Here is a 13909-nt window from a genome sequence, read left to right on the forward strand (position 1 = left end):
GAATGTCACATGAAGAACTTGCAGAACTTGTGATGTGCGAAGCAACTACAGATTCAAGCTGGCCCCTTGAGCTGGAGTGGGAGGCTGAGGTGGAACACCATCAACAACCCTAGTCACAATCAACTTCAGTTAACTTACTCACAAGCAAACCTTGTGTAGTCTTTACCTTCACCTTGCTGGTTACCTCCTTATTACCTCAGCCTTAGCAAAGGAAGACCACCATTTCATCATTCACCTAAGTTGAGACATTTCTGCATGTACCAACCCCTTAAAACATCACAGTCACACAGACTCCCCCACTAGTATGCTGCCTACATCTGTCCCACTCCGCAAATCCATTCACAGATAAACTGCATTAAGAGGTGTTGGATTGAATCATTACTTTAGCTGAGCCTTACAGTATTTGTGAAAGAGTCTCAGTAAGATCTTTGTAAAATCTTCAGAGTGGTTATGTCAGGTCAATTTCAATGATTTTTAAAATAAAATTCTCAAGTGGATTTTGAACTGAGTGTGTTGTATCAGTGGTCATGCATTAGTGCTGAGAATTGAGAATCTAATGGATGCCATTAGCTGTGTTTGAAAGTTAGAAGGATATTGCTGTTTAACATTCCCAGAAGTCGTGAGCTTAGAAGAGCACTGTTTGTTTACACTGCGATGTCACTCCATTTAAAATATGTGATCTCTGTTTTGAAAGCCGGCAATGGAGACTTGCAAGCAGGTAAGCATCCATGAACTGGTTTTTGTAAAGCCTTATTTCACAGGATCTACACTAGTATAATCTACAACTGTCAATTATAAAAGGATAAAATATTAAGCTAGCATAACTTCTCCAGAATTATAATTGGTCTGAATAAAATGTAAGTTATATCCACACCTATTAATCTATAATTTCCATTGTTAAAAGTAGTAGGGGTTTTGCAGTTTCCTTTCCTCTGTTTAAAATTTATTTTCCAATCACTTCACAAGCCTGAGCTGGCCTATTACAAAGTTGAGACAAAGAAGATGAAACAAAAGCAATGCAGGACTTTATGCTTAACATCAAGTTCAAATGGAAACCTGGAATTAAAGAGACTAACGAGCACCATTACAACCAACTGGCTACTAGACTGTGAGGTTCTTTTCTGATGGGTGATTAACATTACCTGTCATAGTCTTGACAGATCTCGCCGACGGAGATAAGTGCTTTCAGATACTCGTTGGGCTGATAAGGATTGATGTAATGCAAAGAACAGCTGTTTCGTGGGTCTCCATTTGAAGCTGTGAAGTCAATGGCTACCTAAAATAGAAGGTGGTAATTCATAATTAACAGCACCAGGCTCTGGATGCTACATCTCTTTAGAAGCTCGTAGATGCACAATGTTCTAAATAAAGCGCACGCCAGATAGGTCAGAATGAAAAGCATCATTTCAAATATTTTGCAGCAGACTTGAAAGACACACTGAAACATACATCTACAAAAATTGTAGCCTGCAATTGAAAGAGCTTCAAGATTAATGAACAGAATGCACTTGTTTTTCTGTGTAATATGTTGTTCATCAGAGGGATGGACAATAGCTGGAGTTTTACATCAAACATCCAATGGTACTAGCAAAATACTTGCCAATCTTTGAATACTTCCAGCAAGCCACATGTACTAAATCATCACTGATTGGTGACGTCAAGCAGGAGAGAGTAGCAAAGGCAGGACAAGTTTTGCTAGCACTTGGAGGCCGTGACAGTACCAGAGAGGATTACGTGGACCAAATGGGTACATTCCTACTGTGTATGTTCACCGATTCCATGGTGACATTAATGCAGGGTGGTTGGTTTGACAGATACACACAGGAAATGTGACTTTAGGAAAACACCAGGGGTTCTAATATGAAGCAGCTGTGTGATTGGTAATGTGTTGTAACAGGAACTGGATTATCATTCAGTGAAAATGCTTCAAGCAAGCTTTCTTGGCAGTTTGCTTGATGCCTCCCTGGTGCCTGGTGTTGACTCTGCCTGATCTTCCACTTCAAGGGTGTCAATATCAGTCTCCAGAAATTTGCTTCTGGTCCATTGCAGAAAATAAAAGTGTGGAAAGGGGAAACAGGCACTGCAGCTTTTGTACTGTAATTGCCTGATGTTACCGGCAAAGCTATCCGTTCCCTCCCCACTCCCAGAGTTATTCAGTTAATTCTGACTATGATGTGCTATTACTATAGTGATATCATACACCAAGAGCCTCACACTTTCTTATTCATCTTTGTTATTTGTAAAGAAGCAAAGCAAAATATTCAAATGACTGAAGAGAAAACCATGTTGGCAGATCTCAGCACTCTACTCATACAATTGGAGGAAATAGTAACTTCAAGTATAATGGCTTAAATATTTATGGTGTGAAATCCCTTTTTGTTGATATATTGTTTCATATTGTCTTTGAAAAAGAAGCTTATAATCCCAGATTTTTGGGAAAGTCTTCCATTTCGGTGGTTTGTGAAGGGATCCCAGCACAGATCTTTAAGGAAGGTGGATCAGCACTTCTGTAACCATTTATTGCCCATTCATGTGCTTGGAGACACAAGCTCTATCATGCCAAATTAGGCATCAGTGATTTAATACAAGTAGGCACTGTAAATTGACACGTTATACAGGGCTCCAGTGCAAACAAGCCCAAAACAGAATGGCTTTATGTTCCAATTACTCTACAATGGTGCACAAACCTTGAAACAATTCATCACTTTGATTCTCACACTGAGCTGAAATTCCCCCAGTGGTCCCAGATTCCACACATCTCCAACAAACTATTATAAAAAGGAGCAGCATGATCTACCTATGGCAGTGACAGAGTATCCCGTGCCTCTTCTCTGGGCTGCCTGAGTAATATCTTTCCCTATATAGCTCTTACTTCTCATCATCGAGGAGACAGTTAATGCACAAGGGAATCCCCATTGAAAATCTAGTTTGTACTGCAAACTAGAGGAGGCTTTTCAAAATAGTTTCAGTAATATAACCTGCTCACATGAATCAACATTTCAGGATAAATGCTTCAGAAGAAAACAAAGGCTGAAAAAGATGCAATCAAAGCAATATTATAGCCAGAAAGTTATTTTTTCTAAATAATCATCAGCACTTTGCCGTTCAGGTATGACATCCACCTTCATCTGCAGATTCAGGTGAGATGGTTATATGTATAAGCACAGGTAAAATGGCAAGATCAGGCTTGGAGCCAACTAAAAGCAGAGTGAGTAGGTTGAAGTTGCCACTTGGATGCTTGCAAGTTTACTGGCATGTGTTCACCCACCTGCCTCATGTCCATCAGAATTGGGACGCTAATACAACACGTAGAAGGGTTGCAGATCCAAGTCCCATTCTGAAGTTCACTTCGTCTATCAAGTACAAAACTGACAGCATTATGACGGGTGGGTGGACATTCAGGACCCAATTATGCCAAACCAAAAAAAAATTGAGTAACAAAAGTACTTCCAATTTCTATGATGTTGTAGGCTTCTCCTGTAGAAGTCCCAATCAAATTAGAGATTACTACTGTTATTTGTGTAACAGCACATGGCTAATTAATGCTCACTCACAAATGAAAATTTGTAACACCATTTATAATACATCAACTATTTATGCACTGCAACCACCTTGGGGAAAGAGGTCAAGGGGAATTTGTGAAGGAACCACAGCAAGCCTACAAGCTAGACGTACAAGCTAAATGGAGCTTGAGAACATTCCACTGACCACATGACACAACAGGGTTTGCTCTGATAGCATGCATGCCAAATATCAAAAATAACTTACATGACTGGTGTCAAATGCATTAAAGTACCTTGAAGCAATTTTTGGAGCCTTTTCCTAACCACAAGAAGGACAAATCCAATTTAGCCAATTACTCCTCCCTTCAGCAAAGTGGCGACTCTCAAACAGCACTCGTTCCCTAATAACCTGCTCACGTACATATCCAATGGTTATCCCAGATCTACCAGCTCCAAACCTCATTAGACATTGACCCCAACATAAGCAAATTAGCTGCCTCTTTGAAACCTGCCACCCCTCCCACTGTGAAGGGCAAAGACAACAGGTGTATGGACGTGTGCACTATTCTGACTTGGCACATGAATGTTATTCCTTATTTAACAGAATGTAGGAGTAGCTTCATCATAAGTTATCCAGGCAGTTTCAAATCATCATTTTTCTGACAGTTTTGGACATCAAAATGCACATCCCTTGAGTACACTAAAATCAATTCCATAAGAGAAGTAACAGCAATGGTCCTTGAGATTACCTGAAATGCATGAAGTAGTACAATCAACATGAATGAAACTCCAGGAGGAAAGGAATACACTGACCGGAGCCACTCCCACCGTAATGGAGGATGTTAAAGGACTTTCTGCAGTTATGAGTTGGGTTCTAGCCTTACCTCAAAATGAATACGTTCAAATAGGATCAACAGTATTCTCCCATTTAATGGCTACTTCTTCATTTTATTCACTTATCCAGAATGATTATTTTTCTTCTGCACATGGTCATAACTTAAACAAAAGAAAAGTGCAACTTTTTTCCCCACAATTTTGTAACCAGCTTGGAAATCAGAAGGTGTCAATACAAACCTTTGGTAAACTCATAACTGATGTTCACTTTCAACAATTCAAGTAAAATCAAGTGTCTATCTTTAAGGTCAGAGAAACATGAAAACTGAAAGCAGTTTTAAAAACATAATAACTATTGGCCTACCGTAAAGTGAATCTGGCATCCTCCCATTATGTAATCTAAAAAGGAATATACCCTGTGCAACTTTGACACAGAAAAAATGGGTTGTTAGTCCAAGAGAAGTAAATCAGTTCAATACACAAGATATAATGATTAGTAATCTCTTGTGAATAAGACTGCTCAACCTGTTCATGTGATTCATAATCGTCAATTAAACCTATTTAATTTTGGATTAATGCAGTCCAAACTGATCATGTGTCTTTTTCTGGTTGATTATATTTTAATGATACCAGTTTGTCAGGGATGAATGTGTGGTAAAGAATTACTTGACATAAATGAGTAACAATTTGCTTAAAGGCTTGCAAAGGTTTGGATTAAGTGTAGTCCTAAGTGACTGACTTTCCTCATAATAAAACTCACTTGAACTTTTATCACAATTTTAACCTCAATACTTTTGAATGCCAGGTTGTCCAGCAAAAACTGCACCATGATAGGCAGTTTTAATTAAAACAATACTCCATTCTAAATCAAGTTTTCTTTCAAATTAGCTCCTCCTGATTTTCTGTTGACTGTTGGAGCCTGAGTGAAACTAAATATATTACTTAGGATGATCTCTTCAGCGAAAGCTCCTTGAATAATTTTAGAAAACTGCTCATAAAAAATGCATAACACTGATGATAGAAATCTTAGACTATTGAAATAATGTGATTCATAACTTTTTCACAGCCTATCACTCTTTAATTCAGTGGTTTATTTTCAATTAAGTAGCATCAGCATGTTAGAAATTCACACACCGCACAAATTGGACATGGAGAGGCTTTGGAGGGAATTATAGGTTTTTATTTCTTCTGACTTTCTATCAGGATATTGAGTTAAATTAGATGCAAGTAAATCAATGCTTCCTAATAAAGAGAGGAAACAGAAGCAGACTGAGATCAATTGGTTTTTTGATAGTAAGGAAATCAGGAGGTAATAGGCTAATGCAAGAAATTACCCCTGAGGTAAAAGCTCAGCTGTGATCCTATTGAATGACAGGATGGCCCATTCTTGTTGCTGTCCCTTACGTTCTTATGCTTCTATGAACAGTTTTGGAAGGAATAAACAAAATATATCTTATAAATAAATTTCCCCAAAGTTGGTGCTGCTAGTATTTCCGCTGAGAATTTCTTGGAGAAGAACAAGATAGACGAGAGTTCTACAATAATCTCATGTCTTCACGTTTCCAGGATGACCAGCTACTGAACTTTTTTGAACTTGTAGCCAATGTTGTTTCATAGAAAAAAAATATCTAGACCAGTCTTCACTAACATCTAGGCAATTCAAAGTTTACATCATTCTTATTCACCTTACCTTACAATCTTTCAGTATGACAGTTCCAGAATTTTTATAATGTCTCTTTTTTGCTTTATATTTTGGATTAACGCAGTCCCAGTGGATCTGATGAAAGGAGAGAAGGCCCCAACTGGATCACAAAATCATTATATAAGCCAATCTGACATTCACAACAGATCATTTGTAATTCTAAATGTGCTCCGAAATGTTGTCTGCATTACCTTTGGGTTTAGAAATGTATGCTGACAAAATGGTTGCTATGCACACGAAGACAGGCAATGTGTTAGTTGAGGATGGAGGCATTTAAATATTCATCAAGTTAAATAACACAGCAGTGGGGAATACCACTAACAATTTAGATCATAACATGAAGCAACTTATGTAGTAGGTGGAACAAAAATCCAGCCACTGATTATAGAGCAGATAATGCAACACTGAACCCCATTACAGTCACTCACAAATTCAACATTTTATCTGTTAATTACCTTGTTCAGTCAATCTAGTGTGCAACAGGCTGTGTTTTCATAAATAAGGGCTGAGGTTTCATGTCCAAATAAACACAGGGCTAATAACACACATAAGACCAGCAGCTTCATAGAGGCCTACATACTGTTTCAACTTCAATAACCCCAAACCCTACATTAGCACATTGCTGCCTGCCTCTCCACTGAAACACCTTGGATGGTGAGATATTTTTTATAACACGAAGCGACTTATGTAGTAGGTGGAACAAAAATCCAAATATCCAAAAATATTATTTACCTTGTTTTCTCCCATTGCCTTCCGCAGTTCCTCAAAAGTGGAGTAAAACTCTCCAATGAAATCATGTTTCCCACGGCTATCATAATCCCAGACCAAACACTGAAGAGACAAAATAAATTGAGCATCAAGTGACGTATTTTTGCTTCCTTACATCGGGAAAATGGAGGACAATATCAAAATTTGGTAATCATAATGAGTTAAAAGTAAGGAACTCGGTTAATTCTGAAAAGGGCTGCAAATGTAAAGACAGATTAACGAATGTTGAAACCTAAATGCAAAAATAACATATTCAAAGTAAAGGTTAACAATTAAGAGGTACTAGGTACTGTGTAGAAACTAGGCAGAATGACCAATTAATTAGTCAGAATTTAGGATGTCAGAACAGTCAAGAAGTTCCTGGAGGCAGCTGGTAAACATTTAGTATCATCCAGCAATATACAGCCCTAGGGAACCAGGGATACAAAGCTGGCACAATCCGAGTGGATTGGTGGGATTTCACAGAGGGGTCCAGGGCTGTGATGTAGTAATGGAAGTAGTTGGTGGAGGGGGGGGAGACAGTCTTAATCCCAAAGTCTCGAATCCCTGTGACTTTCTCATGGAATTAAAGGAATGGTGATGGACCTCTCCTCTTGCAACCAACAAGTTTCAACTCAGTTTAAACTGGCACATGAGTCCTTCAATTATGTCGTCACTGCGCAATCTGCCTATTTAAAGTGGACCATAGATTTTGGACAGGTGACTTTAATACTTGCACTTTAAGAGTGCTGTCATCGCTATTTGGTAAAGATCTCAAACTGCTCCATGCATTGTTAGTGAAATGCTCTGATCAGCTACCATTTAAAGCTTAGCTCTCTTATCTAGACAGATGAAGTCAGTGTGGCACTGCAGTGTCAAGTGGCAGATGCTCAGTTTAATAAAAACGGAAACAAACAAAAGCAGGGAAGGAAGAAAATCTGGTCTTTTCTGCAGATGAGCATAAGTAAGTACTTTTTTTTTATTATTGGTGTAGCTTACCTGCTATACACAAAGTGTCAAAATGCTAAAAATTAATTTGATCATTAAAGCAAACAAACACTAAATGGATTTCAATGGTTATGTAAGTAGACTATGAAATTAAAGTGTCTACATTAATCCAGTAAGTACTAAAATGAGTTTGCATCTTGATGGAGCTAACTGGGATTTCCAGACCGAACTCCGTGGTGACTCCATTTTCTCAAAGTATAGATAAAGGTGGAGCAAGACGCAGAACATTGTGCAAGTCTTGCAAATCTACATAAATTAATTTCTTCTCAATAATCAGCATCTCATAGAGAATGTGAACATAAAAATTCAGCATGTTCATACAAACATAGTTGTTTCCACTGCTGACATGGTTGTGCACGTAACATTCACCTTTACACAATGAGGGGGCATCCATACCTGCTATTGGTTGCAGTGTCCATCTTTAAAGGCCCTTCATGAAATAAAAAGCTAATCTGCTGCTTAATTTTACATCTGGGAATTAAGTTAAATATTATAGGGTGTCTGTAAGAGAAAGAGTTTCCATGGAATTATACAAATTATCTTTACCCTTCTGTCTGGAGGCATGAGATTTTGGAATAGCACTGACAGGAATATTCTTTAGCAAACCATGCCTTTTGTTATACCGTACAACAAATACTCTTTCAACCATTTGTGTAACAGACAGTATTCTACAATCCTTACCTTTAGCTGTCTCTTTTCATCACAACTGCAAAGTGAACTCAGGGAAACTTTAAATGACTCCCACACAGGATTTAAATTGTTCTTGATAACCTGGATAAGCAGAGGGAGGGAAAAGAACCTCTCAATATCACACTGAGTTCTTGTCAACCGTGCTTCAAAAGAGAAAATCAAAGGTTTGCTTCAGTGGGGTTGATGATCTCAATAATGCCTTGCCAAACTTGACCTAGAAAGTAGCTGAACATTATTTTACATGAACATGTAAACAGAAAGCTAGAAATAACAGAGAAGTTGAATCATTGCCTGGTCAATAGTCTGTTAGGCTATAGAATTAAATTACTCTATTAGTACTTTGCATGTTCCACAACCACAAAATAGACTATTAATAGAATTATGATTGTCAAATTTCTCTCATATTTAATGTCCAAAAGATTATTTTCCAATTTGTAAATGGTCACATGACTTCCTATAATTTTAATGATATCACATCAAATCTTTACGTACCCTATTGAACAGGTTATTATAAATAGATTAATAATGCCTCATGAGACATTTTAATTGCACATACTTCATGTAAAATATGCCTTTAGATTTAGAGAAATACAAATTATAGAATTACAGTAATCAATCATATACCCCATTCATAAGTTCATATCAGTTTTATGAAAGAGTTATTTAACTGTTTCCATTCTCTTTCCTCACAAATCTTCAATTCTTTCTAATTTAAGCGTAAATCTACTTCCACTTTCATACTTACTATTGAATCTGCTACCTCCACACTTCAGGCAGTGTATTTCAGATCACAGTAAGCTGTTCAATAAAATAACTTTCTTCTCAACATGTTATTTCCATCTGCTGAGTTGGTGTTATTATTATGAACCTCTTTTCCATCGTTTTCTTTAAATCTTATGACAGCACTGTGCATCCCAAAGGAAACTCAAGAGATTACAGATGCTTAATGTGAAGATACAAACAACTGCTGGAGGAAAAAATCCTGCTGCAGGATCGCAAGCCAAAACATCGACTGCCCCTTTACCTGCACAGATGCTGCCTGAATTGTTAAGTTCTTCGAGAAGTTTTCTGCTATACATTCTAAATTGATTTTAAGAAATATTCCAGCATTTGTGTGAATATGTTTCCAAATCTGGCACAAATGGCAAAGGAAATATGTATTCATGTCAATCCCTCAATCACTACCAGCTTCCCCTTCTTCCAGCACAGCCCACTCCAACTCCCTGCCCTAGAAGCATATCTCAAAAAACATTTGCTGCCTCTCTTGGCTTCCTCATGTTGGTCCGTAACCGTCATCTCTTTGGCCAAACTTTTTTTGTCAACTGATTAGCATAACACCAATTCTTCTTTATCAACATTTCTAAGAAGCACCTTCATTCGTTCTACATAAGTTTAGAAAGCTGTCTTGTTCTATTATTGATGGCTTTAATGAGGACTGCCATACATAACCAGCTCAAACAGAATATTTTTAAACTAACAATAGAATATGTTTATTAGTCTTAGTAGGCACTTGCTTCAAAAATAGCAATTGAAATTGTTATTCTGCAATGTACATCACAGTGCACTGAAGGATTTAAGTGACAAGCACACTAAAAATTCTTTGCTATAGTATTTTTCAGCCTTGTTAACATCAAAGTAAGCTAGACCTTGGACTGCAAAGCATTTATATAAGAACAAATTTTACTTCCCTGGATTTAATGTACAAGATGTAGTTCTGTTCCTTTAAAGATACTATTTGAAAATGTTGGAAATTTTCTTTTGTCTGGTTAAGTTCAAGATTTGAAAGGTGTTTGGATTTGAGATTGACATAAAAATATAAGATCATTATAAATGAAATCACATAGAACGAGACTAAATCTTTTTTCTTACGACATTCAGTATGAACAATAGAAACAGTAGCAGGGCCAGCCCATTCAACCCCTTGGAGTTGTGGGGAACTGCACCAGGTCCCACCAGATGCAAAACCAGCAGGATTTGCAAACAATTAGCAGACTGTCAGAGTTCTTCCATATATCGGTTTTGTACGGGCCACAATTTATATGATAAAAGCAATATAAGCTCTTAAAAGCATATTTTTCCTAGTTTTAATGCAGTTACTATATTGCCTTCCCTTCTTTGGAAACATTGCATGTTCTGATTAGTGATCCCAAATTGATCTACAACCTACGAACCAATGAACCAACTCAGCACTCACTTCTTTGTCACTAAGTTTATTCATATATTTAATATTTCACATTCCTTATTTACAGAATGTTTATAGCTCAGAAGGAGGCAAATTTGCCCATGGAGTATGTAACTGCTTAATGTTCGAACTATCTGGCTGGTCCCTACCCTCTACACAATGCCCTCCAGCTTCTTTTCTGTTACATAATCATTCAGCTCCCATTTGAATGCCTCCACTCCGATCTGTAGTAGTTTACCTTTAGGACCTAACTATTTGCTTTAAAAAATAATCTTCATGGCACTTCACAAACAAGAAAAAATCTGCAGGATGTTGGAAATTCAAGCAACACACACATAGCCCTCTATTTTTCTAAGCTCCATGTACCTATCCAGGAGTCTCTTAAAAGACCCTATTGTATCCACCTCCACCACCGTCACCGGCAGCCCATTCCATGCACTCACCACTCTCTGCATAAAAAAACTTACCCCTGACATCTCCTCTGTACCTACTTCCAAGCACCTTAAAACTGTGCCCTCTCGTGCTAGCCATTTCAGCCCTGGGAAAAAGCCTCTAAATATCCACTCAATCTTTGGAAATATCGTAACACTCTTTGACCCCAGCATCTGCAGATTATTTTGTGTTTTGGAAATATCGTGTTGCAAAAGGAAATCTTGAAATGCTTCCACTACTGCTTGGGCTTGAGAGTGAGGAAGGATCAGAACGTCTCAAGTCTTATTGAAAACCACCTGGAAGAACTACAGAACAAAATTGAATAGTAATTTTTCTTTCCTCTCAGCACAAGTGTATGACAGGGTTAGGGACCTTTTCTCTGAATCTTCTGCTCAGTCTGAGAGCTTGACTTTGAGAGGAGAGGAAGAACTTTGTGAGCTGCAGTCTGATCATGCACTCAAGATGAGATTGACTGACCTGCCTCTGGACAAATTCTAGATTTCTGTGAAAGAAGAGCATCCTGCCATTCGTTGGAAAGCAATTAACATTTTGCTGCAGTTTTCAACTTCTTACATGTGTGAGCAAGCTTCTTCTTGTTTAAGAAGCATCAAGAGCAAGGATAGAAATTGTCTCATGTCAATTGAGGGTGAAATCCATGTGTGCTTATTATGTTTGCCTTATGAGTTTTTAAAAAAAGAGATTAATTTCAAGAAAGGTAAGCTAAGCTTAACCACCTGTTTTGTTCAAGAAAGATTGGCTAAAAATTCATTCTCTACTCAAAAGAGCATTGACAATTATGTTTGGATTATTATATCTACAACTGACCGATCCTGCTAAAGTACTGTGAGCTGTAGAATTAATAATTTTTATGCAGGGTTCCCTGAGACATGAAAGACTGCTGTAAGTACATTTTGGAAATTCCTCACATATTTTACATACCTCTGTCCTGTAGACAAGTTGCTCACTCTTATCATCATTAATCCTGTATAGCTCCAGAAAAGGATCTGATTTGCTGAAAAGATCCTGTAATGATATGAATGAAACACTTATTGCTTTTCTGTTGACCATATGGGCACCATGGTAACATAGTGGTTAGGACAATGCTATCACAGTCCAGTGTGTTCCAGATTTCGGAGCTGGGGCTGTTCTGTAAGGAGCCTGTACGTCCTCCCCATGGAATGTGTGGGTTTTCCCCGGGTGCTCTGGTTTCCTCCCACAGTCCAAAGTAGTACCGGGTAGGTTGATTGGTCATTGTAAATTGTCCCGTGATTAGGTTAGGATTAATCGGATTTGTCGGGAGTCGCCATGGTGACGTGGCTCAAGGGGCTGGAAGGGCCTACTCCATATTGTTAAATAAATAAATAAATTGTTAGCTTCAAGGCAATTTTGAAATGATTGATGTGACAAGTGAACCAACTTGAATTTACATAGGATGTAAAATTAATAAGATCAAAAATACCAGCTGATGGATCATAGGAAAATAGAAATATATTTAGACATGTTACGCAATTAGAGAGAAATACTGCAAACAAAACTCAAGCCAATTAACTATGACCTAGTTATTTCATGTTTCAGAACATTTCAAACAATTATTCTCGGTTCCCAAATTCAACAAAAATCATGCAAACGAAGTCCCATTGTGGAAAGTTCTGCTGATTTGTAACCCTCTGCCTGCCTCTTTGCATTATTTTCATGTAATATCTAAGAGGGTGAAATTACTTGACAGCTCTCCCACTCTGTCAACAAAACGTCAGCAGATATGGTGGCAGCAGAGTTGTCACTCACTGCCTGTTGTAGTTACAATGAGCAAATGGAAAAGTGTAATCAAGTTCATCTCCCTGAGTGCATCATCAGCGTAAAAGCAAAAACCAGACTATTATTTAACTCATGCAAAAAAACTAAAAATATTGCAGGGAAATTTTGGAGAATGTAATTTTGTGGGTGGGAAGCTGATGCATTTAATCATCTTATTTTGGCAGTACAGATTATTCATGATTTTTACTGAAAACAACTTGGGGACAGAACTTCTTTTAATTTTGGTCAAATTTAAAAGGATCTGTTTGTGGGACTGGAACTCCTTGGTCCATATTCTCAAATCAACAGATTAAAATTTTATTTGACTGTCATGAAGCATTAAAGATAAGTCTGTTTCTAAAGTGGAGAGAGTAGTTGGTGGAAAGCACTAATGCACATTTGGTTATTCAGAAACAACAGAACATTAAGGTTTAATTCTCATATACCTTGAGTAAATTTATTCAGATCTCATATGCTTAACTTCACAAAAAGAAAAATCCTTCAAAGTTAACATTTTATATTCAAGTATTTATGTAAACAAGATTGTATAATCAATAGAATTGAATCACAAAATTGTGAAGACTGTTTCATAAACTGCTGTATCTGTTTTTTTAACTGGATGAAGGGACTATATACATTGTAGCCAATTTTGTTGAATATGTAGGGGAAGGATGGGTTTAGCAAGTTGTGCAATGAGGTATAGATAGACTCAGTAATGAGCTTAAGTTGACAGATGGAAACAATGTGGAAAAATATGAGGTTATCCATTTGGGAAGGAAGAATAAGAAAGCAAATTATTATTTAAACAGAGTGTTCCACAAAATATTCTACAAAGGATTCTGAGGGTTCCATCCAGTATATAAAATATAAAAGATTGGCATACAGGTGAGCAAACAATGAGGAAGATTAACTAAGTACTTCACTTCCTTGTAAGAGGAATGGAATATAAACATAGAGGGATTTTGATGCATTTTTACAGCACAATTGTGGGACTCAGCCTTGATTTGGTTTTAAGGA

General features: G+C 37.4%; 1 protein-coding gene across 1 annotated transcript in view; it reads right to left on the minus strand.

Annotated features, from left to right (window-relative positions):
• The window catches only part of cpne7 (copine VII), a 119255-nt gene that overhangs the window by 39795 nt on the left and 65551 nt on the right, over positions 1–13909 (minus strand). Inside the window, exons 5-10 of the mRNA XM_072279178.1 lie at positions 12038–12121; positions 8476–8565; positions 6772–6870; positions 6028–6114; positions 4702–4761; positions 1143–1276 (exon numbers count right to left, since the gene is read on the minus strand). Of these exons, the coding sequence (XP_072135279.1) occupies positions 1143–1276; positions 4702–4761; positions 6028–6114; positions 6772–6870; positions 8476–8565; positions 12038–12121 (554 nt within the window). The remainder of the gene's footprint in view (positions 1–1142; positions 1277–4701; positions 4762–6027; positions 6115–6771; positions 6871–8475; positions 8566–12037; positions 12122–13909) is intronic.

Source organism: Mobula birostris, chromosome 15 (assembly GCF_030028105.1).
Source record: "Mobula birostris isolate sMobBir1 chromosome 15, sMobBir1.hap1, whole genome shotgun sequence".
Lineage (NCBI taxonomy): Eukaryota > Metazoa > Chordata > Chondrichthyes > Myliobatiformes > Myliobatidae > Mobula > Mobula birostris.